We start from the raw sequence: 26,899 nt of genomic DNA, 5'->3' as shown, positions 1-26,899 counted from the left end.
GTGTCATTTGCTATTAATTATGCTGTCAATGTTCTCTTGTTTATTGTTTGAAACCATGCTTACACACCTGTGACGGTATATTTTCAGGTTAAAGACATTGCCCATGTGTGGGAACTTGGTGGAGGGACGTTATTTTCCAGCCTTTTAAAAATCCCAATCACCACAAATACAATAAGGTAACTGAGGATGTATATGAATGTCATTCTGTAGCTTTTCACCTTCTGATTTTAGAGCTTTTATATCTGAAAATGCTTTGTTGGGTATCAGGTCCTTCACTTTGTGTTTTGTTTCTGAAGGTTTAACACCTAAAACTATTTTGCTCCGACGACGGGTTATCATCAGAGGTGTCAGGTTATCCTTGCTTGTCACGGAGATTAGCATACCTAAATCAATTAAACCAACGTTCTGTTGATTTTCTCTGGCCCTTATTTCATAACAAGATGGGTTACCCGATCCAGATCAGGTTATTTAGACTTTAGACCACCATCAAGAAGATTGATGTTTATAGCTGTAGCAAAAATTAACCTGCTTATGCACCATGGCAATGATGGGCCAAATGGTGCAGGATCGTGTGACGACGAATACTTGCAACCGTTGTAGTCTCGTCCCGCGGCAACTGTTGCCCCTTTGTGTATCAATTTCCACTATGCATAAGGAATATATATCTACAATTGTTTTGATTCCTGACAAAAAAATCCACCTTTAAATGTGACGTGGAAAGGGCCAAGACGTAAGCCAAGCTTTGCCCTCTCCCTTCCCGAAGAGGGCCACAATAAAAGTTGCAAATTAGTGAATATGTGAAATTAATTTTCATCAGCTTGTTGCCTCGGTTGAAAATCGATGAGTGGGTTCAGAATGGCACCAAGGAAGCAACTTTCAACAGAGCAGCATGTGAAGATCCAAACGCTGGTGAGAAGGGCACACTATGAAGAAAATAGCAGTAAAGCTGAAGTTCAGTAGCGGACTGGGTCTTAAAACCGGCCCAGGCATCCTTCACCTAGGTCGGCCCATTATTCATTTATATGTTGCTTATCTGAGAAAATAGACAAAATGCTTGAAAAGAAAAAAAAACTAAATAAAATCCACTAAAAATTACATTTATTTTCAGTAACACGAGCACATGTCATGTCTGAGAGAGTAGGTGCCTGCGCAGTTCGCTGCTTCTGGCAGCCACACCATCAATGATATCCTTAGTTTCAAGTTTGGCCCGGATCCCTTTTTCCACAGACATCAACATGAACGCCTCAAGATGTTCTTGTGTCATTGTACTTCGCAGACGGCTTTTGATTCTCTTCAAACAGAGAAAGATCGTTCACATGCCACTTGTGACACAGGCAGCGTTAGCAGCAGCTTGTAGGCAAGCCCAATGCTCTTGTAGGCATCAGTCAAGAGGTTCAACTTGAGGAGCACCTTGTAGCAGCAGAGAGGACAGGCTTTACATGACTTACATGTACTTGACAGAGTCTTCCTGTCCTGTTCAGACTCACTGTCCTCCTGCACTGTATAAGCATCTGCTACTGATTGTTTCAGTGTTGACCATTGTTCTCCAAGGCTTCGCAGTTCCTTTCGTAGTTGTTCCACAGTGACACAATCATCAAATCTCAGCAAATGTTTATGCAGCTCTTCCATAGCTCCCGATGGCACTTGATCAAAGTTCCTTGGGTGAAGAAGTGAGAGATCAGCATGCAATGTTGATGTTGCTGATCTGTCAAACCGCTGCTCAATGCTGCTCACAATAGTGTCCACTATTCGGTTGGACCAATTTACACAATAGTGTCCAATTTAGCATCGTAAGTCAGTTCGCGACATTGTTATCAATACTAGATTAGTAGTCAGTAGACCTATCTAAACTTACTAGGCCTGTCGGCTCAAAATCCTTTTAACTGTTGACTTGGTAGTTTTTACAATGAAGGAAACACGTTTCGGGAGTACATACGACATAGCGATTGTGAATGTAACAGCTCTGAGGCATCTTTCGCTTCGCATCACAGTGATGACGAGCACCAACATGGCGGCTGTAATATTAAAATCTGGCTTCAAACCCCCTCACAGCCCAAAACCTTCAACCAGACATATTAACACGCTCCTCCCCCTTCATTCCCGTTCTTCAAAGCAAAGCGGTAAAAATTGTTGTATTGTGGCGGACACGAAAGCCCACTGGCGTGGTGACATCATTCTGCGCACCAAGTAGGCGGCGGCCACGCCCGAGGGGTAGGCGTGGCCTCAGGATATACACCGGGCGCGCAGCCCGGAGCGCGCCAGTGCTACAGTGAGCTCTTTTAATAAAGACTCTTAAACTCAGCGCGTTGTCCGCTTCCTTCTTGTTGTGCAAGCAAGCGCGCGTAGCACCGCGCTTCAGTATCGCCATTATATATTAAGACTTAAGAGCAACGGTACCCGCCCTAAGGGCGGGGCTTCAATTGGGGGACGCGATTTATTTTAACATCCATCCGTTAAATATCACACACAAATCATCAAAATCTAAACAGTATTTTTACAATTTCAATTTAAAAAACCACATCATTGTTCATATCGGTAAATATTATTCCATCGTGTTTCAAATCGTGATTAGTCATATCAACTGTACGCTTTTTTTTAGGAAAAAGAATTGAATGATTTTGTACGGTACCTCTTCTTCAGCTTAGAACTTCAGGATAGACGACATTGCTGATAAAAGTTCCTTTTCTCTCTTTGAAATTCTTGGCAAACATTTTTATATTGTCACTGCTGCCAACGCGACGCCATGGCATTATTCATACAATCATTCATTCATTCATTCATTTAATGATCACTAGCTGAGGTACCCGGCTTCGCCCGGGTTGAATAAGAATAATACAAATATATGATGAAAAGAACATGTATATTTTAGAGCAATATCACAGTACATTTCCTACATGACGTTTTGTCAATTTTCAATTTCTCAAAACCTCTTGGTATACAACATTTCTGGTTTTCTTATTTGGTGCCAAGACATAAAGATTGCTTGGTTTTCCAACCCTCGAGCAGCCCACGTACAGCTGGCCATGGGAAGTACCCGGCATTGCCGGGCGGGGGAAGGGAGGGGAGGAGGATGGGGAGGGGAGGGGAATGGGGGAGGAGGGGAGGAGAGGGTGGGCAGGGGAGAAGAGGGGGGCAGGGGAGAAGAGGGGGGCAGGGGAGAAGAGGGGGGAGGAAGAAGAGGGGGGAGGGGAGAAGAGGAGGGAGGGGGAGGAGAGGGGAGAAGAGGGGGGAGGGTGGAGGGGGGAGGGGGGGAGGAGGAGAGGGGAGGGGGGAGGGGAGGGGGTAGGTGGGAGGGGGGAGGGGAGGGGGTAGGTGGGAGGGGGAGGGGAGGGGGGGAGGGGGGAGTGGAGGGGGAGGGGGGGAGTGGAGGGGAAGGGGGGAGTGGAGGGGGAGGGGGAGGGGGAGGTGAGGGGGAGGGGGAGTGGAGGGGGAGGGGGGAGGGGGGAGGTGAGGGGGAGGGGGAGGTGAGGGGGAGGTGAAGGGGAGGGTGAGGGGGAGGGGAGGGAGGGGAGGGGAGGGGAGGGGAGGGGGGAGGGGGGGCTTCGCCCAGGTTGAATAAGAATAATACAAATATATGATGAAAAGAACATGTATATTTTAGAGCAATATCACAGTACATTTCCTCCATGACGTTTTGTCAATTTTCAATTTCTCAAAACCTCTTGGAATACATTTCTGGTTTTATGACTTGGTGCCAAGACATAAAGATTGCTTGGTTTTCCAACCCTCGAGCAGCCCACCTACAGCTGGCCATGGGAAGTACCCGGCATTGCCGGGCGGGGGAAGGGAGAGGAGGAGGAGGAGGATGGGGAGGGGAGGGGAACGGGGGAGGAGGGGAGGAGAGGGAGGGGAGGAGAGGGTGGGGAGGAGAGGGTGGGGTGGGGAGGAGAGGGTGGGGAGGGGAGGAGAGGGTGGGGAGGGGAGAAGAGGGGGGGAAGGGAGAGGAGGGGGGGAGGGGAGAAGAGGGGAGGAGGGGAGAAAAGGAGGAAGGGGGAGGAGAGGAGAGGGGAGAAGAGGAGGGAGGGGGGAAGGGAGGGGAGGAGGAAGGGGAGGGGAAGGGGAACGTGAGGGGAGGGGAGGGGAATGGGGGGGAGGGGAGGAGAGGGTGGGGGGGAGGGGAGGAGAGGGTGGGGGGGAGGGGAGGAGAGGGTGGGGGGGGAGGAGAGGGTGGGAGGGGAGGAGAGGGTGGGGGGGGAGGGGAAGAGAGGGTGGGGGGGGAGGGGAGGAGAGGGTGGGGGGGGAGGGGAGGAGAGGGTGGGGGGGGAGGGGAGGAGAGGGTGGGGGGGAGGGGAGGAGAGGGTGGGGGGAGGGGAGGAGAGGGTGGGGGGGAGGGGAGGAGAGGGTGGGGGAGGGGAGGAGACGGTGGGGGGGGGGAGGGGAGGAGAGGGTGGGGGGAGGGGAGGAGTGGGGGGGGATGGGAGGAGTGGGGGGTGGAGGGGAGGAGTGGGGGGTGGAGGGGAGGAGTGGGGGGTGGAGGGGAGGAGTGGGGGGGGAGGGGAGAAGTGGGGGGGGAAGGGGAGAAGAGGGGGAGGGGAGAAGAGGAGGGAGGGGAGAAGAGGAGGGAGGGGGAGGAGGAGAGGGGAGAAGAGGAGGGAGGGGGAGGAGGCGAGGGGAGGGGGAGAGGGGAACGGCTAGCTTGGCAAGCGATAGCAGGATTTTTACTTTTATTTTTACCTCAATGAGGGCTATATATATATAGTCCGTGCTTGGAGCCTTCAAGATCAACATAAAGTTTTGTTATGAAAAATAATGCAGATGTATAACAATCCACCAATGCAAGTTCAGAAATGAATGCAGATCCTTTACTTTGCGATACAAACGCAATTCCCGCCATTTCCACTCACGATCAAGGCCTCCAGAGTGATCGCGCCTCTTCTTCGAGTTCTTCCTCCTTCAACTTCGTCTCACTTCTTTCACTCAAAATGCACGAAATTCTGCCGCATGAAATTATGTAGAGGCCTCGTCGGGGGGATATAAGGTAGATAAGGAAGGCGTTGTAACAGAAGAATCAAAATAAACGTAGAAGAACTTAAGGAAATTGGAGCTATTCTGGACCCACAGCCAAACCCGACAAACCATTGCAATGCACCCCGAACGTCTAGCGCCGCCACAAACTACACCATGGAATTGCAGCTGGCGCGGTTTTTTAAAACCATTGATATTAAAATAAAACGTAGCCTAAAACCACCGGGATTTTATGCTGATTCTGAATCTGTGTCCCAAACTTTTCTCCGATGTGTAGTTCTTGAGTTTTAAGCGGACATCCAGACAGACACACACATACACACACAGACAGACACTCCTCCTTTATATATAGAGATTAAACATTATTCTTGCGTTTATTAAATGTTCATTAAACATTAAACGTTCATTAAACATTAAAGGTTCATTAAACGATTACGAAAATAAAAACGAAAAACATTATGAAATTACGTTCACACCGTCACATCAGACACTACCGTGAACACAAAAGTCACAAACATTACGTTACGTAATTCAAACCGTGAACACATCGAATATCGGAGAGCCCATTGCGCAAACGATTTGTTTTCTCTGGTACCTGTTACTGGGCGGGTACCGTTTCAGATAAACCGGTAAAATGCCTCCCAAACGGAAATCTTCATTAACGAAAACGTCCAAGGAAGCTGTTGCAAGAAAGAAGGCTCGCCTAGACGATGACTATCGGAGGCAGGAACAGGTACGTGACACAGCTGCACACCAGTCTCGGAGGCAGTCCGAGGAATACAGATCTGGTGAACAAGATCATGACACAGCTGCACACCAGTCTCGGAGGCAGTCCGAGGAATACAGATCTGGTGAACATTCAACAAGGACGTGACACAGCTGCACACCAGTCTCGGAGGCAGTCCAATAATTACAGATCTGGTGAACAAGGACGTGACACAGCTGCACACCAGTCTCGGAGGCAGTCCGAGGAATACAGATCTGGTGAACAAGGACGTGACACAGCTGCACACCAGTCTCGGAGGCAGCCCCAGGAATACAGATCTGGTGAACAAGGACGTAACACAGCTGCACACCAGTCTCGGAGGCAGTCCCAGGAATACAGATCTGGTGAACAAGGACGTGACACAGCTGCACACCAGTCTCGGAGGCAGTCCCAGGAATACAGATCTGGTGAACAAGATCGTGACACAGCTGCACACCAGTCTCGGAGGCAGTCCCAGGAATACAGATCTGGTGAACAAGGACGTGACACAGCTGCACACCAGTCTCAGAGGCAGTCCGAGGAATACAGATCTGGTGAACAAGGACGTGACACAGCTGCACACCAGTCTCGGAGGCATTCCGAGGAATACAGATCTGATGAACAAGGACGTGACACAGCTGCACACCAGTCTCGGAGGCAGTCCGAGGAATACAGATCTGGGGAATAAGGACGTAACACAGCTGCACACCAGTCTCGGAGGCAGTCCGAGGAATACAGATCTGCGGAATAAGGATGTGACACAGCTGCACACCAGTCTCGGAGGCATTCCGAGGAATACAGATCTGATGAACAAGGACGTGACACAGCTGCACACCAGTCTCGGAGGCAGTCCGAGGAATACAGATCTGGGGAATAAGGACGTAACACAGCTGCACACCAGTCTCGGAGGCAGTCCGAGGAATACAGATCTGGGGAATAAGGATGTGACACAGCTGCACACCAGTCTCGGTGGCAGTCCGAGGAATACAGATCTGGTGAATAAGGACGTAACACAGCTGCACACCAGTCTCGGAGGCAGTCCGAGGAATACAGATCTGGTGAATAAGGACGTGACACAGCTGCACACCAGTCTCGGAGGCAGTCCGAGGAATACAGATCTGGGGAACAAGGACGTAACACAGCTGCACACCAGTCTCGGAGGCAGTCCAAGAATTACAGATCTGGTGAACAAGGACGTGACACAGCTGCACACCAGTCTCGGAGGCAGTCCAATAATTACAGATCTGGTGAACAAGGACGTAACACAGCTGCACACCAGTCTCGGAGGCAGTCCAAGAATTACAGATCTGGTGAACAAGGACGTAACACAGCTGCACACCAGTCTCGGAGGCAGTCCAAGAATTACAGATCTGGTGAACAAGGACGTGACACAGCTGCACACCAGTCTCGGAGGCAGTCCGAGGAATACAGATCTGGTGAACAAGGACGTGACACAGCTGCACACCAGTCTCGGAGGCAGTCCGAGGAATACAGATCTGGTGAACAAGGACGTAACACAGCTGCACACCAGTCTCGGAGGCAGTCCCAGGAATACAGATCTGGTGAACAAGATCGTAACACAGCTGCACACCAGTCTCGGAGGCAGTCCCAGGAATACAGATCTGGTGAACAAGATCGTAACACAGCTGCACACCAGTCTCGGAGGCAGTCCGAGGAATACAGATCTGGTGAACAAGATCGTAACACAGCTGCACACCAGTCTCGGAGGCAGTCCGAGGAATACAGATCTGGTGAACAAGATCGTGACACAGCTGCACACCAGTCTCGGAGGCAGTCCGAGGAATACAGATCTGGTGAACAAGGACGTAACACAGCTGCACACCAGTCTCGGAGGCAGTCCCAGGAATACAGATCTGGTGAACAAGATCGTAACACAGCTGCACACCAGTCTCGGAGGCAGTCCGAGGAATACAGATCTGGTGAACAAGGACGTAACACAGCTGCACACCAGTCTCGGAGGCAGTCCCAGGAATACAGATCTGGTGAACAAGATCGTAACACAGCTGCACACCAGTCTCGGAGGCAGTCCCAGGTATACAGATCTGGTGAACAAGGACGTGACACAGCTGCACACCAGTCTCGGAGGCAGTCCGAGGAATACAGATCTGGTGAACAAGATCGTGACACAGCTGCACACCAGTCTCTGAGCACAGTGATGTGGATTTTATTGAAATTCTAACGATACTGTTTAGATTTTGATGATTTGCGTGTGATATGATTTAACGGATGTTTATATAAATCGTGTAAAATAAAAAAAGCCTTCAATTTCTGATATTTTGCCTTTTCATTGGGACCTACCGTTGCTAGTAATTATAATGCCCTTTTGACCTTTTGATTTTTAGCGGGGAATCCCCGGGGATGGAGGCAGAAGTTTTCCGTGACAATTTTTTTTTTCAGCAGTTTTTTTATCCAGCCCAGCGGCCCATTTTTTACCTAGCGGTCCCAGCCCACCGGGCATTGCCCAAATGCCCTATGGCCAGTCCGCCCATGGCTGAAGATGTACTCGTACAATGATGTGAAGTATACTTTGCAATGCCTGAAATAAACTGGCTCAATACAGGACAAGAAAAGGCCAGAAAGACGCAGAAGAACCTCCTCAAAGTAATACAATCACTTGAGGTTGCTCAGCTTACGTGATAGAACAACGTCAGGTCAGCAGCTGACAAAATGAGAGCCGGGCTGAATATTAACATCTCATCCAGCACTATGCGCAGGAGGCTGATTGCAGCTGGTCTCCATGGCAGTGTTTCAGCAAGGAAACCAATGCTAAGACCACCGAATAAGGTTTAAAGACTGAAATTTGCAAAGCAACACCAAGATTAGGCAAATGAACAATGGATTCAGGTACTCTGGTCTGATGAATCGGAGTTTGAACTTTTTGAATTTAAGAGACACTAGTTCATACGCCAAAGACCTGAAGAACGTTACAACAACACACATTGTCTACAGCCTACTGTTAAGCATGGGGGAGGCTCTGTGACTGTGGGCTTGTATCTCAGAACGTCACTCGGTAGATGCACTTCTATCTCAGAATGTAAAATTAGAACAGCACACGGTATTGCACATACCTTCGCTTAGTTTACATTTTGAATCCCACTGATAGGCCAGATCTGCATCCGGACCTTAACCAAAATCTAATCAGCTTGTTCTTGTTACCTACCAAACTCATCCACCAAGCTTTGTCATAATCCGTCCATAATTTTTGAAGTAAATTGCGATATATCGTTTTGGCGACATCTTTTAGTGGTGAAGAAACACTTGAAAATTAAAAAATTATCTTATCTGGATTTGGATCTTCACCAAAATTGAACTAACATGGGCTTTTCACACACCCAACCTGTCTAACAAGTTTTGGCCAAATCCGTCTATAACCTTTTGAGATATTGTGCCATATTTGAGATATCGTTTTGGCCCTATCGTTGTAAGGTGTGCACAGAGGGAGCTGCAGATGGAGGAAATGTTGAGTTGGATCTTGGAGACGGCGTGAAGCTGGAAGGTGTGAAAACATTTTGCTATCTAGGAGACGTGCTGAATGGAGAAGGTGGATCAGACTCGACAACGGTTGCTCGAGTGAGATGTGCATGGAAGAAGTTTCAGGAACTGAGTGGCGTGCTGACGAGGTGGGGAGTGTCGTTGAAGCTGAAGGGAAAGGTGTATGCTGCATGTGTGAGAAGTGTTATGATTTATGGGAGCGAGACATGGGTAATGAACGTAGAGCAGCAACGAAGGCTGGAAAGGGTGGAAATGCGAATGGTTCGGTGGATGTGCGGAGTATCGTTGAGAGAGAGGAAGACAAATGATGAATTGTGAAAGATGATGGGAATAGAGCCTGTTATGGATGCTGTGAAGAGGAACAGGTTGAGATGGTTTGGTCATGTGTTGAGGAAGGATGAAAGTGACTGGTTGAGAAGAGTGATGGAAATGAATGTAGAAGGAAGTAGAGGACGGGGAAGACCGAAAAAGACTTGGCTAAAGGTGGTGGAAGAAGAAATGCGGGCAGGGGGGTTAACAAGGAGAGATGCAGAAAATAGGGCAAAATGGAGAAAATTGTCATGGGGACCGCAAGGCTAACCCCCGCTCTAGCAGAGAAAATGGCCTTAAAATGCCTGTTGTTGTTGTTGTTGTATCGTTTTGGCCCTATAACTCAATGGCGAAGAATCACTTAATAATGCCTCCAGCGACCGTCAATGGAGCCATAAAAATTAAAGTGTCCAGATCTTCACCAAAACATAAACAATTGGTCATTGTCACACACCCAACCCATCCACAAAATTGCATCCCAATCGGTACATAACCTTTTGAGACATCCTCCTCACAGATAGACAAACAGCAAACAGACAGGGGTGAAATCATATCCTCCATCCACCTATGGTGACAAAGGTAATCAATGGGATGCTAAAAAAAGAAAAATACAAGCAGATACTACAGCACCATGCAGTTCCTAGTGGAAATCGTTTAGTTGGAAGAGGAGTCATTTCCAACAAGATAATGACACAAAACCACTTACAATATGGTAAAACAGTATTGGAGAACAATGTTACAGCTGGTGTTAGTACGGCCACCCTAGAATATGGACTTGAGTTCTTGAGTTCCATCAAGTCTTGAGGACTTGAGTTCCATCCAGGATATATGGGATTACCTGGAAACAGAAGAACAAGAGGAACCCAATGAACCTTACAAAACTGTGGAATATATTAAAGAATATTTGGCATAATATGAATGTAAGAGTGCTTCATTCGTATACATGAAGCATGGGTAAAAGAGTAATGACACTCAAGAAGGCAATTGGCGGCCACACAAAGTATTAACTGATTATATAAAATGACACTTTTCTGTTATTCGTCCCCTACCGGTGTACACCGGAGGGGACTATAGGTTTGCGCTCCGTCCCTCCGTCTGTCCGTCCGTCACGCAAAGAACAGTTTTCCGGACCTTTTGTCTAAACTCTTCATGCTAATGATTTCAAACTTGGCACCTGGTTTCCTCATGATAAGTTACAGATTAAGTTCGAACTTCACGACGTTTCGATCATTTTTGACAAAGTTATGGCACTTTGAACTTTGATAATTTCCCCAACAGTTTTCCGGACGACAGACTGCCGGTAGGGGACATGTATTGCAGCGCAATACTCAGAATGCTTGTTCATTGAAGCAGTTTGTTTCACGCACATTTCTAAAGGCTGTTAATTTACAACAATAAACACATCTGACTTATCAGATGAATTTACCCTTAAGAATGAATATCTTTGGAATAATCCAAACTTTTGCACAGTACAGTACTTCCATCTGGAATCCATCATTGCTTCGGATATTAAATCTTTCCTCTTCTCCAATGGCTTATCTCTGATCATCAATTTGGTTTCAGACCAGGTCACTCTACTCTGGACATGCTGCTTCTGCTGTCTCAACAATGGATGGAGGTCCTCAATGCCAAACAGGAAATTAGAGCTGTCTCCCTCGACATATCACGTGCCTTCGATACGGTCTGGCACCCCGCTCTGCTCACCAAACTCTCCTCCTTTTGTATCCATGGAAATCTCCACGCATGGCTGGCGGACTTCCTCTCTAGTCATAGTCAACATGTGGCCCTGAATGTGTTTCTCTCATCTCCTCTTCCTGTTCAGGCTGGAGTTCCCCAAGGCAGTGTTCTGGGCCCTGTGCTTTTTCTGGTCTTCATCAATGATCTCTCTGACTCTCTTGAAAATCCTCTCTATCTCTTTGCTGATGACTCCACTCTCTGCCGCTCCATTGCTCATCCCTCAGATCCGCAGTCTGCAGCCTCCTCACTCTCTGCAGACCTGTACAAAATCACAGACTGGGCAAACAAGTGGAACATGTCTTTCAATCCTGACAAATCTCACACTCTTACGATGTCTCTCCGAAAAGACCGACTGGACAACCCTCCCATCTACTTTCTGAATAATCCTCTCCAAGAAGTTCTGTCACTCAAGCTTTTGGGTCTCACTATCTGCCATTGTCTTTCCTGGGAAAACCACATTTCCAAGCTGGCCTCCAAAGCCAGTCGCCGACTGGGCATCCTCCATCGTGCGAAGTCCTTCCTTGGCACACCTGAGCTCCTCACCAGATACAAGGCTTTCATCCGCAGCTCAATGGAGTACTGCTCTCCCCTCTGGGCTGGTGCTCCTGCCTCACACCTAGCTCGTCTTCACGCTGTTGAAACCAAAGCATTCTGAATCATTGGAATCTCCCGCGATGACGCTATCTCCGAGAGCCTTTCACTTACTCACCGCAGGCAAGTTGGTGGTCTTTCCGTCTTCTACCGACTCCTCTCCAGCCTTGCTCCCCCAGCTCTCTCTGGGCTCTGTCCCCCAAATATTCCTACAGGTCGCACAAGATCTGCCTGCAACCCTGTTATGGTTAAACTGCCAAAATAAAGACTCGCTGCTCACCTTCACTCCTTCATTCCTCTTTTCTCCCGCCTCTGGAACAAACTCCCTCACTCTCTTCAATCCCACTCGTAGTGGGGGGGCCAATGTTTTCCCGTTGAATTCAAATGTTAATTTGTGGACACTGGTTGGGTTGTCTTTAGGGATGATAGAAGTTGTAGAAAAAATATGTCTCCATTTTTTTCGAGTTCTTTATAGCGGCCATTTTGGATTATCAAAATGGCGTTTGTTGAAAACCGAAATTGTCATTATCTTGGCTTCTAAATGACCTAGAGTGTTAATTTTGGTGTCCAAATGTACATATTTGCGGATACTTAATCCAATAAACACACATTTATACACCTACATATGATCAAAAGGGTTCTTATGGCAGCCATCTTGGATTTTCACGCACTTATGCCAACACATATATATATTTTTTTCCATCATTTTCACTTCTAAATCACATAAAGGCTGGACTTTAGTGTTCAAATGTACACTTATAATGTCTTTGTGCAATATTTTTAGTTGGCAGTGTTCATTGTTACATTGAAGGATCTCCATCCTCCTCATCATCAGTGTTATCGATTCCCATGGGGCGCTCCTGACCCGTGTTACCACACACCTCTTCATCTGCCCCACACATACACATCTCAGAACAGTTGAGATGCTGAGACCTGCATGAGCAGTGAGACATGCATTGGGTCTTCTTGCAGTTACATTTGATTAGATGTGTGATGGCAGCTGGGGCTGGAGGGTCCTTGGTTGTGATGGGCACCAGCTGATCTCCTTCTGCTCTCCATCCATGTTCTGTTGGTTGTGGAAGCTGGGGGTCCGGTACATCAGCCTGATGCCACACCATGGCCTGGAAATGTGCACGAGCAATGGCTTCATGTAAAGCTCCCCGTGTTGGTGGCAGCTTCTGTGCCTCTAGCTGTTTCTTGGTAAACAGTCTCCACCTCAGCTTGCCCACATCCACAACTGTAGTACGAGGCTCATACAGCTGGCATACAAATGCCTCAATGTCACTTTCTGTGTCAGCTCTCAGCTCCTCAGAGGCCCCAAGGTCATGAAACGCAGATACCACCTCAACAGAGCACCTATTGAGGGCTTGCCAACATGTGAGCTTTCCCTTGCCGGCAAACCGACCAGTCTGGTCTGCTCCCGTGAATGCATGGAATCCTGGTAGGGCTGCAGCCTTCCTGACACCAAGTTCATGTACTATTGGTTCCAGTGAGATTTGCCTCTTCTTGTTCCCCACACCCGTGATGAAGTATGTGTCTTTGCATAGTTCATGGTACCGGTGGAGTGCTAGGATGAATACATCAGTATCAGGTGACTGAATGCACAGCTGTGTTGCACCTCTTCGGACGGCATCTAGACTGTGAAGAAAGATCCTCGTATCAGCCTCCTCCTGGGAGCTACGGAGATGCTGTACATCCATGCAGTTGGAGAAGACATCCTGCCTTGAAGTGACGATGAAGACCTTGGTAGTCCCCTCAAAGTGACACAGAGCTTTCTTTGCCAGATAGACAGTTAGCTCATCTTTGGTGTTGGTGTGCGACAGGAACTGTTTTGCTGTCAGTTTCCCAATCGGGGTGCTGTCTTGAACGTGGTAAGCAGTGGGCGGCTTGCCACCTTGGCGCCTCTCCCGTGTGGCCTCTTTCAGTGAATTTGGCAGATCATATCGGTCAAACACGAGGTGGACTTCATCATACCCGTTGGTCTTGCAGTCCAGTGTTGCATTGAAATGGCCAGCCCACTGGGCACATGTTTTGACCCATTGTGGCTTACCCATTGCTTGCACTAATGCCATGCCGTCTATGACAGTCACCTTCTTGGGAGGGGGTGGAGTATGTTCAGGATTGTCGTCGTCTGGCTGCTGACCAGTGCCAGTTGACTTCTTGGGTAGATCTTCTAGGATGCCCATGAGCTTGCTTTTGTCTGTGCATGGTAGTAGTGTCCCAGCCATTGCAAAGAGGGTTCGTGGAAGCGCGGTGAATTCATATTGACCTATGGCATCCTTCAAGTTGATCTCTGGTCGTGAGCGGGCCACGATCAGCATGCGCGCAAACAGTGACCTGTCGTCTTTCAGCTCTACAACCTTGTCTGCCAGTTTGTGCTTCACAGCTTTCCTGGCACTCTTCCACATCTTCAGTTTGACCTTTCCCATTCTGGCCCAAAGGTTGATTTCATTTGTGTTGATGCGCTCTGCAACAAACGTGTTATACGCTTTCTGACCAATCTCATCTTGGTTGCAGACATCCTTCTGTACTTCAGCTGGCATCACCACCTTGGTGATGATAGTCGTCAGGTCTTCACCCTCATGCGTCATGGGATTCATGGACTCTCTGATCACATTCTTCAGTCGACGAATGTTGTCTTCCTGCCGAGCCCAGACTGTGGTTGATAGGTCGTGGTGCTCCTTGCGTGTAGCTGATTGTGAGCCAGCCATCTGACGGGCTTCTTCAGCAAGCCTACTCAGCTCTGGTGCTGTCAGAAAGAACCTTTCGCGGGCACTGGCATTCTGGGTAATGCCCACAATACCCCCTGTCACCTTCATGATCCTGTTGATGTGCTCCAGTGCATGGTCCACACCTACAGCACAGAAGGGGATTTCATTCTTATGGACACTGAAGTTCCCATCCATGAACTCTTGGTAGATCCCTGGATCTGTCATCTTCAGGGCCTTCATCTCTGCAAGGTACCGGGGAGTCAGCCTGGCATATTTCTGTTTGTCATGTGCAAAGAAGTATATGCACATCTCATCCAGTGAAGACAGGTGAAGCTCAAATTGTCCATCACGGGTGGCACGGATGAATGTGTATATCAGCATTATCATCCGCATGTAGCGTCGCACAAACTTGAACAGTGGACTCTTGGCTTCTTTCCTCTCATCAAACTTTGCCATGGCCTCCAGGACTTCGTTTGACTCGAGGACAGCTAGCATGTTGTTCTGCGCGCTTGTCATCTCCTCTCGGTTGTGTAGATGACAGCTCTGGGCAACCTGTTGTGCTGACTGGGTACATGGGCCCCTCAGATGGGGATGCTCTTGGAAGAATTCGTCCACATAGAGGTCGAAGAGGGCTTGGACAGTGGTGATGTGGGCCTCCAAAGCCCTCTTCATGTGCTTGGCTTCCAGTATTTGTCTGGTCGTTGTTGGGCCATAGATATCAGCCTCAGACCAAGCCTCGTCAAGACCACTGTCCTCTATGGCATTCCCAGCAGCCCTCAGTGCAGCCATCACAGTGTGCATCTCCCCTAGTCGCAGTACCCACTTGCCTTTGCAGTCATCTCTGGTCATCTCCAGCTGTTTGGCTCGCTCATACAGGGCCATGTCTAAGGTGATCACTGTCTTCCTATCGGGACCCATGACCATGCAGTTGATTTGCTGTGTCTGTTTCAAGACTGTTATCAGTGTTTGCCATTCATGGGCTGGTGCTGCTACCAATGGCAGGGCGTTGACCTCTGTCAGAGGCTTCGAAGAGGAGAGCAGTGAGTTGTAGGCTGTCCAAGTTGGGATATCGTGATGCTTGATCCTACTGCCAGGTGGTTGTTTTGGATCGTGGACGAGTGACCCAACAGGGTCAGCATGCTGGGGTTCTGCAGCTTGCAGCTGGTCATCTGGTGGGATGATGTCGTCTTGTACGTCCTCAGCTTCAGCTGTTCGCATGATTGTGCGTGAAAGTAGCCACACTGTGTCCGTCGCAGAGTACGGCTTGGTGACATCTGGGTTTGACCGTGTCTTGAAGCTATACGTGGTACCTGTGGCAGATTGTTTGTTTGGTGCTTGGCAAGGAACAAAGTCTGGAGCAGTCAGAACCTTGAGTGAACGGTGTCTGGCCTTTCGGTCATGTAGTGTCAGTGTTCTATGTTCATCTGTGGAGGGTGCATGTTCCCGTCGTTGGTAGAGTGCCCAGGCTGTAGCATGGAGTGTCCGCTTCCCATCAGGTGTGTCTTCATTGAAGTCACTGTTGTCCACTGCAAAGAAGACAAACGTCCCTATGCGCATGGTTCTTGGAAAGTATACACCCTGTTCTGTCGTAGACTCTATGACTGAGTTGGCCAGCTGTGTCTCCAACCGCAAGATCCGACTATAATCAACAGACAGACCGAACCCATGCAGGAAATCCAGAAGCTTCTTGTTTCTGGTGGACTGATGGACTACAATGGCAACGGCAAGCTGCTGTGGCCATTCTAAGCGATGGCGGAATGGTGCATCTGGCTCTTTGGGCTTGTACGTGACTTGGCGTTTTGACTTGTAGCCGTACATGATGTTCTGACTGATGGTTATAACATCTCGATGAATAGTGGCTGAGCGCATAGTCTCTGGCTCAATGCTCGTGGCTGGTCCTTCCAGTAGCCAGCGGAGGAAAGCATAGAGTACTTTGGGTACATGCTTTTCAGCATCATCAGTGTTCATTTCTCCTTCAAATTGCCATGGGTGCTTGTTCTGACAAGCAATGGCACTGCGGAGAACAGAGGCACTCTCAAACAGTTGTTCGATGTTTTTTTCATTTGTCTTCGTCATTGCATCTTCGACAGCTGCATCACGCACGGCAGTGGAGAATACACAGTCTGACTCGTTTCGACGTTTTGGTTTCATGAAGTGAACGTCATCAATGTGAGAGTTGATTTTCTCCTTCATGCCTTGGGTAGTAGGTGATGGGACATTGTGCACACCATTATTGTCAAGAATCCTGGAGTAAACCGACTTCAGGTCAGACATGTTGAGAATTTCACCAGCTTGGAGTAGAGAGCGAACAAGGCTGACAAACTCAATGTCTGCGGCTATTTTGATAACATTAGTTTCTTGCAGTATGTGTTCTTTGTCATCACTTGATGTCCCACTCTTGGGAGCACGTTGGACATTCTGCACCCAGCATGGGAGATGATACTTGACGTCGATCGCATGAGCATCATGTGCACTGATGGCAGCACTCAGCTGAACTTTCCACTTGTGGTTGCTGCCTTCTTCAACAGCTTTCTTCAGCTGTTTACCTGCGTTGAACGTGCATACAACATGTACACTTTCCTTAGTGACCTCTTGACAGAAGAAACAAAGGTCTCTGTTGAATGGAGTTGATGATGAACGTGTGAAGCGAAGAGTCTCGTCTTGCGTAGAACCTGAGGTACTTGCAGCGGCAGGTGCAGAAGAAGGACGTCCACACCTCTTATGAAGATGCTGGGTGTCGCCATGTTCGCAGGCTTTCTGGTGGCGAACTCTAGCACGCTCCAGGTGAGCAGTGTTGCATGTAGATCCATAACATGCCCGGTGCCACTTTGCTTTATTGTTCCTCAAGTCAGTGGCAGTGAAACAGCTTAATCGTTCGCTGATCTGTTTGAAGTCGGCATCACCATATCGTGCCCTCTCCTGGATGAACTGGAGAAACTTTGCATATGAGCCCAGTGCTGGCTCAGTCACTAGTGCACCTTGGGGATCCTGGCACTGAATGCAAAGTGTGAAATCAGTTTCTTTCTTGGTTTTCTTGCTTTTTGGCTCCATCATAGCTCAGGGTCACGAATCTGGAACATACAAATAACAAATACCAATTAAGATAGATGTGCATTAAGTTAGATTTTGGACACTGGTTCGGCTGTGCCATAAAAACCTATTTTTATCCCTTGTAGGTTATTAAAGAAGGTTTCATTCAATTCTCTATCCCCAAAAATGTACAACTGGACACCAGAATCGAAACTCTAGGTCATTTAGAAGCCAAGATAATGGAATTTTACGTTTTCGACATCCGCCATTTTGAAAATCCAAAATGGCCGCCATAAAGAACTTGAAACAATTGGAGACATATTTTTTCTAGAACTTATATCATCCCTAAAGACAGCCCAACCAGTGTCCAAAAATTAACAAGCAATTTCACCGGGCATTTCAATCTGCTACATTGGCCCCCCCACTATCGTCCCTCCAGGTCTTTAAAACGGCTGTTCACCACCATCTCTTATCTTCCCCAATCCAAAACCTTGATCTTTTCTACCCCCGCTAATTTCACCCCAAATCCACTTTTTGAGGTGGCGACTTCTTTCCTGGAAGTCCTTGGTGTCCTTGCGTTTTATACCTATCCTGCCCCCCCCCCCCCCCCCCCCACCCAGGCCCTCTCCCTACCACACATCTCCCGATGTCCCTGCTCTCAAATGTTGTGTTTGTGTGCTTCCTCCCTTCCTCTCCCCATCTTGTCGACCGCTCCCCTTTTTATATACTTTGTTTGCTTGTTTGTTTGATTTGTTTGTTTGATAAATGTTAGCTCTTTCACGAGCCTCGACTCTGTACACAAAAAAACAAAACAAAAACTGTATAAGATATATTTTGCTTTGTACATTGTTCACAAAGGTCAGACAAAAATTGTAAGTATGTCAGTGTGTTGTCATTCTTTGGTTGATTTTTATATTTGTTGTTGTTGCTTTTTATGTTTGTTCTTGTTGCTTTACTTCGAGCTTCCATTTGGCACAGTTGTCGAATACAAATGTCTTGGGTTTACTATTTTCCCAGTTTTAGCTGTTATGTTGGGTACTTAATTGGATATTGTCTTGATGTGGTTTACTTTTTGCTGTCTTGTTTTAGTTCATTAACCAAAAGTGAATCGAGCCCCCCTGGAGCGCCCTCTCCTTGTGTTGAGTAGGGTATTCTAAGGGCTCACTTTGAGGAGTTAAGCTTAATAGGTGTTGTTGGTAACACATCTTGGTTTGGTTTAGATTGTTGATTTTTTTGTTGTTGGCTTAATCTAAATTATCCTTGCTAAATCTACCCTCGCTAACCCCCAAACCCCACCCACCCCAAGCCTTCCTCCTTCCAAATTTCCAGTTTCTCCCTCCGAAGAGTTTCCTTCTGTATCCATCTTGTCCACCCTATGCATCCTTTCCTGACCCCCATTCCTCCATTTGTTTGTCCAACCCCATTGTTTGTCTAAGTGGCATTCTATATTGGCCTTCAACTTTTCTGCTGTCGCCCCTCCGCAGCCCTCCCCCACCCAGCCCCCCCCCCCCTCCACGAGCTCTCCACTGTTTATTTTGTCCTGTTATGTCCTGACAGCAGGTTGGTGGTCTTTCTGGCTTTTACCGACTCCTCTCCGGCCTAGCTGCCCCTGCTCTGTCTGTGCTCTGTCCCCCAAATATCCCTTCAGGATTCACAAGATCTGCCATCAACCCTCTTCTGGTGAAACTGCCAAAATCCAGACTGTCTGCTCACCTTCACTCTTTCAATCCTCTTTTCTCCCGCCTCTGGAACAAACTCCCACACTCTCTTAAATCCCACTCCTCCCTCCAGGTCTTTAAAACAGCTGTTCACCACCATCTCTTATCTTCCCCCATCCAAAACCTTGATCTTTTCTACCCCCCTGAATACATCCCAAATCCACATTTTTCAAATTCTGACTTCTTTCCTGAAAGTCCTAGTACTTTCCGTTTGTTTTATACCATGTACATCCCTCCTCCTTCAGCCCTCTCCGTTCCACAGATCTACTGATGTCGCAGATCTCTACTGTTGCTTGTGTGCTTCCCTCTCTCCCCCCCCTCTGGTCTCCCGCTCCCTTTATTATATGTTTTATGTCTCTGTTTATGTTTTTGTGTTTTATGTGTTTGCTGTTACACGAGTCTCGACTTTGTATACAAAAAAAACCTGTTCAGTGTATATCTCTTCCAAGATCCTTGTCTATATATACAAAATTCACTTTTTTCTTGAGTCACTCACTTAACTATTGAAATATTTGCAGTTTTTAAATGCATGTTTTAAGTAACTCTGTGATTAAAACTATTGAAATGCTGTGTGCAGGAGGCTCACTCTTGTATTGGTTCTGGATCTGTCTGCACCTGAAAACTTTTGCCAAAATGTGCTGGATCTTCTGATGCTGGCTCGAGCTTCTGTCCAGGCTGCAATGGCAGAGTTGGTTAAAGTAGATCATAACATCCATAATCAAATGAAAAACAAGATGTTAAAGAAAGTTGGCAGCGACCATGTGGTAGGTGAGGCCAATATTTTCATTGTTTTATCTATACAGTACCTTTAGTTATTTATTTGCAATTCTTTAATATTTGTGGTGAAGCTTGTACATTTTGGACAAGGATATGAGACAGTAGTATTTTAAGGTGGCTCATCATTGCAGACCTTCACTTCATGTGTGGTATATGTTCTAGGAAATTGAAAACTTTAAAAAAGTGGTGTATATTAAACCTATCCTTCCTTTTTAAGTTATTCCTCAAAAATATGTATATACATGTTCCATCATCATAGTAATGGCTCTATGTTAGAAACATTCAATTCTTTAGCTCAGATTTGCAACCTTTTCATGATATTTCCTTTCACATCCTCATGGCTTTGAGATTCGATGCTACGGTCCAAAGCGATTGGAATTAACACTGTGACATATTGGGAGTCAAGTGGGAGGATGGTTCAGGCCTTTCGATAACAGAGTTCTGATAAAATGATAGTGCTTTTGGACATTCCCTGCACCTCCCTCCTCTTGTCCCCCTCACCATCGCACTTTATTTAATTTCAGCTGCAAAGGAACTAAAATTTTCTCACCTTTTTATGTAGAAGGCTCCATTCACGGACTATATAGTCCTCATTGAGGCCAGGCCTTAAATAAAAGAGCTGCATGATAGAAAAGTGAAGAAAGAGAGAATAGTCTAAGAGTTTTTGAGTAATTGAAAAATCTGCTTTTAGAAAAGGGGAAGGTCATAAGTGTTGGGAAATACATGAGAAGAGTTCCAGATTTTGGCAGTAGAGGGGAAAAAACAAACATCATAACGGCCCACCCTTGAGTTGGTAATGACCACGCAATAATCAAGCGATGTAGTGGATTGTCGAGTATTCCGTGGTCTCACTAATGGCAGAGGTACACAAGCAGCAAGTTCTCGGGAGCAGAAACCGAAGTAATACCTGTAGAAAAGAGAATGAGAGCCAACTTTGCGGCGTAGTTTGAGTGGGTCAAGTTTGAGGTTATATTGGGAAAGTTGATAAGTCAGGTTACGTTGGATTCAATTCTGTCCAGGAAGTATGTGGAGCTAGAACCTCCCCAGATGTGAGAGCAGTACTCCATACAAGGACAAATCAATCCTTTATATAGTTGAAGCAACTGTTGAGAGGAGAAGAATCTTTGATATCTGAACAGGTCTCCTAGTTTCTTCAAGGCAGACTTAGCTATTTGTGTAATGTGTGGATTCCAGGATAAATTTGATGTTAGGGTAATACCTAGTAGGTTTATTGAATCATCTATCTATAATTCCATTAATCTCTGTGTGTATGTGTGTATGTGTGTTTGTATGTGTGTATGTGTGTATGTTTGTCTGTGACCGCTGTTTCTCGACAACTACCGGTCCGATATACTTGAAACTTGCCAGGTATATTGCTGGGGACCCGAGGATGTGCCTTTTCAAGGTTTGAAATTAATCGGACAAGTAGTTACCGAGCTATGGCGATTTCTTTACCAAACACCGCAAGCCGTTCGCTTTGGACCAAACCATTTCATGTAAATAGAGGGGGGGGGTTCTGTGGTCGTTGCGAATGGACCAAACCATTCATGTAAATAGAGGGGGGGGGGGGGTTCTGTGGTCGTTACTGCCACGTGGTTTCAAAGTTTTTTTTTGTTGTTGTTGTTTGCACGCATGTTTTTTTGCACCCACGTACGGGCACGCCCTAGGATGTTTACACACACACACCCCTACACAATTTTTTTTTTTTTTTTTTTTTTTTGGCAAGGAACGGGCACCCACGTACGGGCACGTCCTAGCTTATATATAGTACGGGCATGCCCTAGTATGTTGTAATTGTGAAGCTTTCAAAGGAGATTGGAGAGTTGAGGGGAGTTTTATAAAGAGAGATGGGAAGAAATTGAGTTTTAGAAGCATTAAATCTTGTCCAAATCCGAATTTAAGAGGTGGATGTGATGAAACGAGATGCAGATCGAGTGAAGGAAGATGGGGCAGATGGGAAAAACATGGAGGAATGTAACGTCGAATCATCAGCATACGACTGCATTTTGTTATTTGAAGAAGAAAGAAGGTCATTGATAAAAAGGAGGAAGGGTGTAGGAGACAGGACAGAAGTCAGGGGTGGTCTTACTTATGGGGCAGCCTGTGCAATTGCCCTGGGCCAATGCTCCGGGTGGGTGCGGGGGGAAGGAAACCTGGTGGGAGTTGATGTACTATATGACCAACTGAATAATCTATCAATTTCATCACCCAGTGTTTCGAACAACAGGGGTGAAATCATATCCTCCATCACCCAGTGTATTTCATCTACTGTATTTCAATTTTCCCTTGTAGCAAAAAATGACAACAACAACTCGTTCCAGATGTTTACCCTCCCTTCACAAATGAGCTATTCCTCTTGCTTTTGTAGGTTGTATTTTTTTTAATGACAACCACACGTCGACGTGTAATCGATCAAGCTCGTGCTATTCATCAGTCGTAAAAAAACAATTAAAAAACGACGTGCACACGTCATCAATCGGGCTGACATTCTTTTATGGCCTACCAAGGCAAAATTATTCTTCGTCTTCTTTGGGAATCCACTTATCGTGGCGATATGTTTCATGCTTTCAACTGGCTATGACTGCTGTGCATCGCCACTGATACCTTGGCAAAGTTAGCCAGAAGCAGTGAAATGAAATTATCCAAGTGGGGCAGAAAAACGAAAAAAAATAGCAGAGAAAAATGACATGAAAGTTTATTAAAAGTTACAAATTTCTTCAAAAGTAAAACCGAGGATGAAGCAGCAGCGGCGGCAGCAGCAGCGGTATAACATTAGGGCTAACAGGTAAAAACATTTGTACCTTACAAACCCTATTTCTTCCTAGTTATAGCTAGAGTATGTCATTTTTCGAGCCCAATACAATTCACTTAAACCAAGATGACAAATGAATCTAGAGTCATTACATTCCTATTATAATATTATGGTAATAGCTCTACATTTTCTGTATTGTTTTGGTGAATATTGGAGAATAGTGTCAAATCAAATCACAAAATGGGGTGCATTATTGAAAGGACATGCGTTGTGAAAATCGGGGGCTTTATTCTTGTTCAGAGTGGGTTTGGTGGGAATAAAGGGTATGGGGAGGGGGCACCCTGGACTTTTGCCTCAGGCTTCATAAATCACTGAAACCACCCCTGAGAGTCGTACTCCATCATGCTGTGAAATAAGCCCTTGTAGGTTGTCAAAAGGTTCCCTATTTTTAAGCGGTTAAGCCACTTCAATATTTAGCTATGTCCTTCCTTCCATCCGTCCGTCAAAAATGAAGAAGAACCTTTCTAACCCACCGTGTTTAATTCTAAAGGGTTATTCCAGAGGCTTTTAATGCGTAATTCTAAAGGTTTCTAAAGGTGTTTCTTTGCCTATTTCATGTTAACAATGCCAAACTGAACCACTTCCTTCGGACATGGGTGCGATTTTTCTCTATGTAGAACTACCTTGCAGTTCTTTTCACAATCTTGTTCCTACGTCTATTCATTTAAGCTGTCAGCTGATGATCACTATGTCAAATCATGTGTCTACTTCAAGCTTTTATTTAAAAAAATCCCAGTCTGTCTTTCCATCCGATTGCCCTTTCCTTTCCAGTGTAAATATGTATGGGCTTAGCCCTTTGTCAGTGAATGTCTCTCTGAGCTCATACATCATTCCGTACATAATTTTCCAGCATGAGCTCTTAAATTGCTCATCCTAGAGCATTGGATGTTGCATCCTTGTTGTGAAACACTTTATTGCTCTGCTGTTTTTTTAAAATCTATAAGAAACAGCTGATAATTTAACCATTACATTTCATATCTTACATGTGAATGACACCACTTTTGTTTCCTTATTTAGGATATAAATAAACTGGATCTATTCCCAGTCCCTTTACTCATCCTGGGCACCAAATACGACCTATTCCAGGTAATTGTATTTAATGGACGTTGCACCTCAAACAGGAGATGAACAGACAATTTCTTACTTTGATGACTGAATTGGCTTGACTGTGTTATTTGTATCACTAGGTAATAACAAGCATATTTTTGAGACATTACAAATTATTAACAAATATGCTTATTAAATGTATGACGTTTAGGTGCTTTTATCACTACCTGATTAAAATGCCACTATCCCAACCATTTCGGGAACTGAGTGGCGTGCTGACGAGGAGGGGAGTGTCGTTGAAGCTGAAGGGAAAGGTGTATGCTGCATGTGTGAGAAGTGTTATGATTTATGGGAGCGAGACATGGGTAATGAACGTAGAGCAGCAACGAAGGCTGGAAAGGGTGGAAATGCGAATGGTTCGGTGGATGTGCGGAGTATCGTTGAGAGAGAGGAAGACAAATGATGAATTGCGAAAGATGATGGGAATAGAGCCTGTGATGGATGCTGGGAAGAGAAACAGGTTGAGATGGTTTGGTCATGTGTTGAGGAAGGATGAAAGTGACTGGTTGAGAAGAGTGATTGAAATGAATGTAGAAGGAAGTAGAGGACGGGGAAGACCGAGAAAGACTTGGCTAAAGATGGTGGAAGAAGAAATGCAGGCAAGGGGGTTAACAAGGGGAGATGCAGAAAATAGGGCAAAATGGAGAAGATTGTCATGGGGACCGCAAGGCTAACCCCCGCTCTAGCAGGGAAAATGGCCTTAAAATGTATGTTGTTGTTGTTGTTGTATCCCAACCAGCTCTTGATCTTCACAATGAAAGTAGCATTTTTTTTGTTCCAAAATGTTATGTGTTATAACCTGGGAATTTGGGTTTGTAGCCAGACTACAACCTCTGCTCGCATTTACTCCATTTCTTTTGTTGCAGATGCTTGACTCTGATAAGCAAAAACTTATCTGCAAGACGCTAAGATTTGTCTCCCACATCCATGGAGGAACGTTACTGGTAACACGAAAAAGATTTTGATGAATTATGTCAGTTAAAGTTTTCAATAGGATCTGCTCTGGTTCACATATTATTTAATAGATTATGGTTGATCTAAAGAAGATGTGAAGCAATTAAATGACATTATTTAACATACAGCGCAGTTATTATGTGTTGAAATTTTAGTATTTTAAGGAAACTCATTTTGTGATCACTTTTCTATGACCAAGCTTCTCCTCTAAAACAACATCTTATTATCGACTGTTTTTAACAATATTCTTCACCGCAATTATTTGTTTTGTTTAAAACACCCATTAAAGCTACAATACGAGCACAAATTATGAACCAATGAGAACTTCATTCATATAATGTATTTGCATATTGGAGCTATGGTGCATATATTTTTTTCACCATTATTATTCACCATGCTCTTCACAGAATTTCGATTCTGAAAAAGCAGCTTATTGCCGAGGGTTGCAAGCATGGACAGTTCGCCACTCCGATGGTGGATATTCGGCTGAGTAAGCCGGAATTTGTAATTTAGCCACGGTGCCGGGATACCTCACCTACTCTTTGGGAAGGACACCTTGGGATCTTTAACGTTCACTAACTAATGCCAGCAGGTGGGACACCCAATTTTAACATCCATCGGGAGGACGGTCCACAGATTGATGTGTCACCCTGTCTGTGAAATACCAGGATAACAGAACTTAGCCATTGGGATGTCGAGCCTACATTTGAATCTCGACCCAGGAATAAACTGTCACCAGCTTTCTGATTCGCATGCAGGGCAATGAACGGCTGTTTATTCCCAAGAAGCTCTGAAAAGCTCCTCAAGGCTCCGAAAAGGCTCCGTGAAACTGCAACAGAATGATGTTGTATTGTGATAACAATACTTCAAGAGCACCTTTCAGTTGCACAACAAAATCATAAGATCCCATGGTGTCTTTCAGGAAGAGAATGCGAGTCATCGTGAAATTCGAAATTCCTGTCACTGTTGGGCAAATGTCAACCCTGGCCACCCGGTTCGTGAAAGACATGGGCTAAAAATGTACCCCAGACATCCTCATAAGGTGGCAATAATTGTTGGAATTAAAGAAGTAGTAGGATATATATATATATATATATATATATATATATATATATACACATATATACACATGTTGTGGGTGGTGGTTCATTTCAGCCTAAAGGGGTAGTGACTGAGCACGGAAAGCAAATGGAGGTGGGTGTGTGTGTTGCAGGAGTGGGTGTGATTTTGCATAAATGTGTTTTTGTTTGAGTGGTGCATGTTGTAAGGGTAGGTGGTCTGTTGGGTTTTTTTTTTTTTGGTGTGTGAGAGTGGATGAGGGGCTGTGGATTCTGGGAGTGGAGGCGGTTTTGTTGTTGTAGTCTGTGTTCTCACTGTCTGGGGTTGGGGGTATGTACGCATCTGGGTGTAGCTGCTGCATGTGGAGGCGTTTGTGCCCCTGCTGGCCCACCTTAGCTGACCGTATTGAGGTTTAAGGGCCGAAACGGGATGATGCTGAGGACCTCGACTGAGGACCCGTTCAGTGAGGCACACTTGTGACCAGGTGTGTTTTGAAATTTTATATATATATATATGTATATATATATGTATATATATATATATATATATATATATATATATATATACATATACAGACTTGGCATTTAATATGGAATATTTTTTTGTGGGGGTGAACTTACTTTTCAAGATGTCTTAGAACCAAAAGTTCATTGGAATTATGTTGAAATTATTCTAGATTTTGTTTATATGACCCTTAAAAGAACCAAAAACCACATTTGACATTTCGAAACAAATAAATTGATCCTTGAAAGTGATGTAAACTGATATCGAACTCAATTCATGGACAGTACTGTGTTAAACTTTTGTACGTTTTCCAGAAGTATCTCTTTATTTTGCACATTAGCCAAAAAATGTTTTAACAAAAACAAAA

The 26,899-nt window shown here is 45.8% G+C and overlaps 1 protein-coding gene across 1 annotated transcript in view; it reads left to right on the top strand.

Moving 5' to 3' along the window:
• Positions 1-26,899, top strand: part of DYNC2LI1 (dynein cytoplasmic 2 light intermediate chain 1) — a 69,732-nt gene that overhangs the window by 13,979 nt on the left and 28,854 nt on the right. The window contains exons 2-5 of the mRNA XM_078784204.1: positions 88-176; positions 19,897-20,083; positions 23,926-23,994; positions 24,882-24,959. Coding sequence (XP_078640330.1) covers positions 19,970-20,083; positions 23,926-23,994; positions 24,882-24,959 — 261 coding nt within the window. The 5' untranslated portion in view covers positions 88-176; positions 19,897-19,969. The remainder of the gene's footprint in view (positions 1-87; positions 177-19,896; positions 20,084-23,925; positions 23,995-24,881; positions 24,960-26,899) is intronic.

The sequence above is a fragment of the Myxine glutinosa genome, chromosome 9 (genome assembly GCF_964187855.1).
Source record: "Myxine glutinosa chromosome 9, kmMyxGlut1.1, whole genome shotgun sequence".
NCBI classification, from domain to species: domain Eukaryota; kingdom Metazoa; phylum Chordata; class Myxini; order Myxiniformes; family Myxinidae; genus Myxine; species Myxine glutinosa.
Note: the sequence above shows the minus strand (reverse complement) of the source record. Positions and strands in the feature narration are given on the sequence as shown.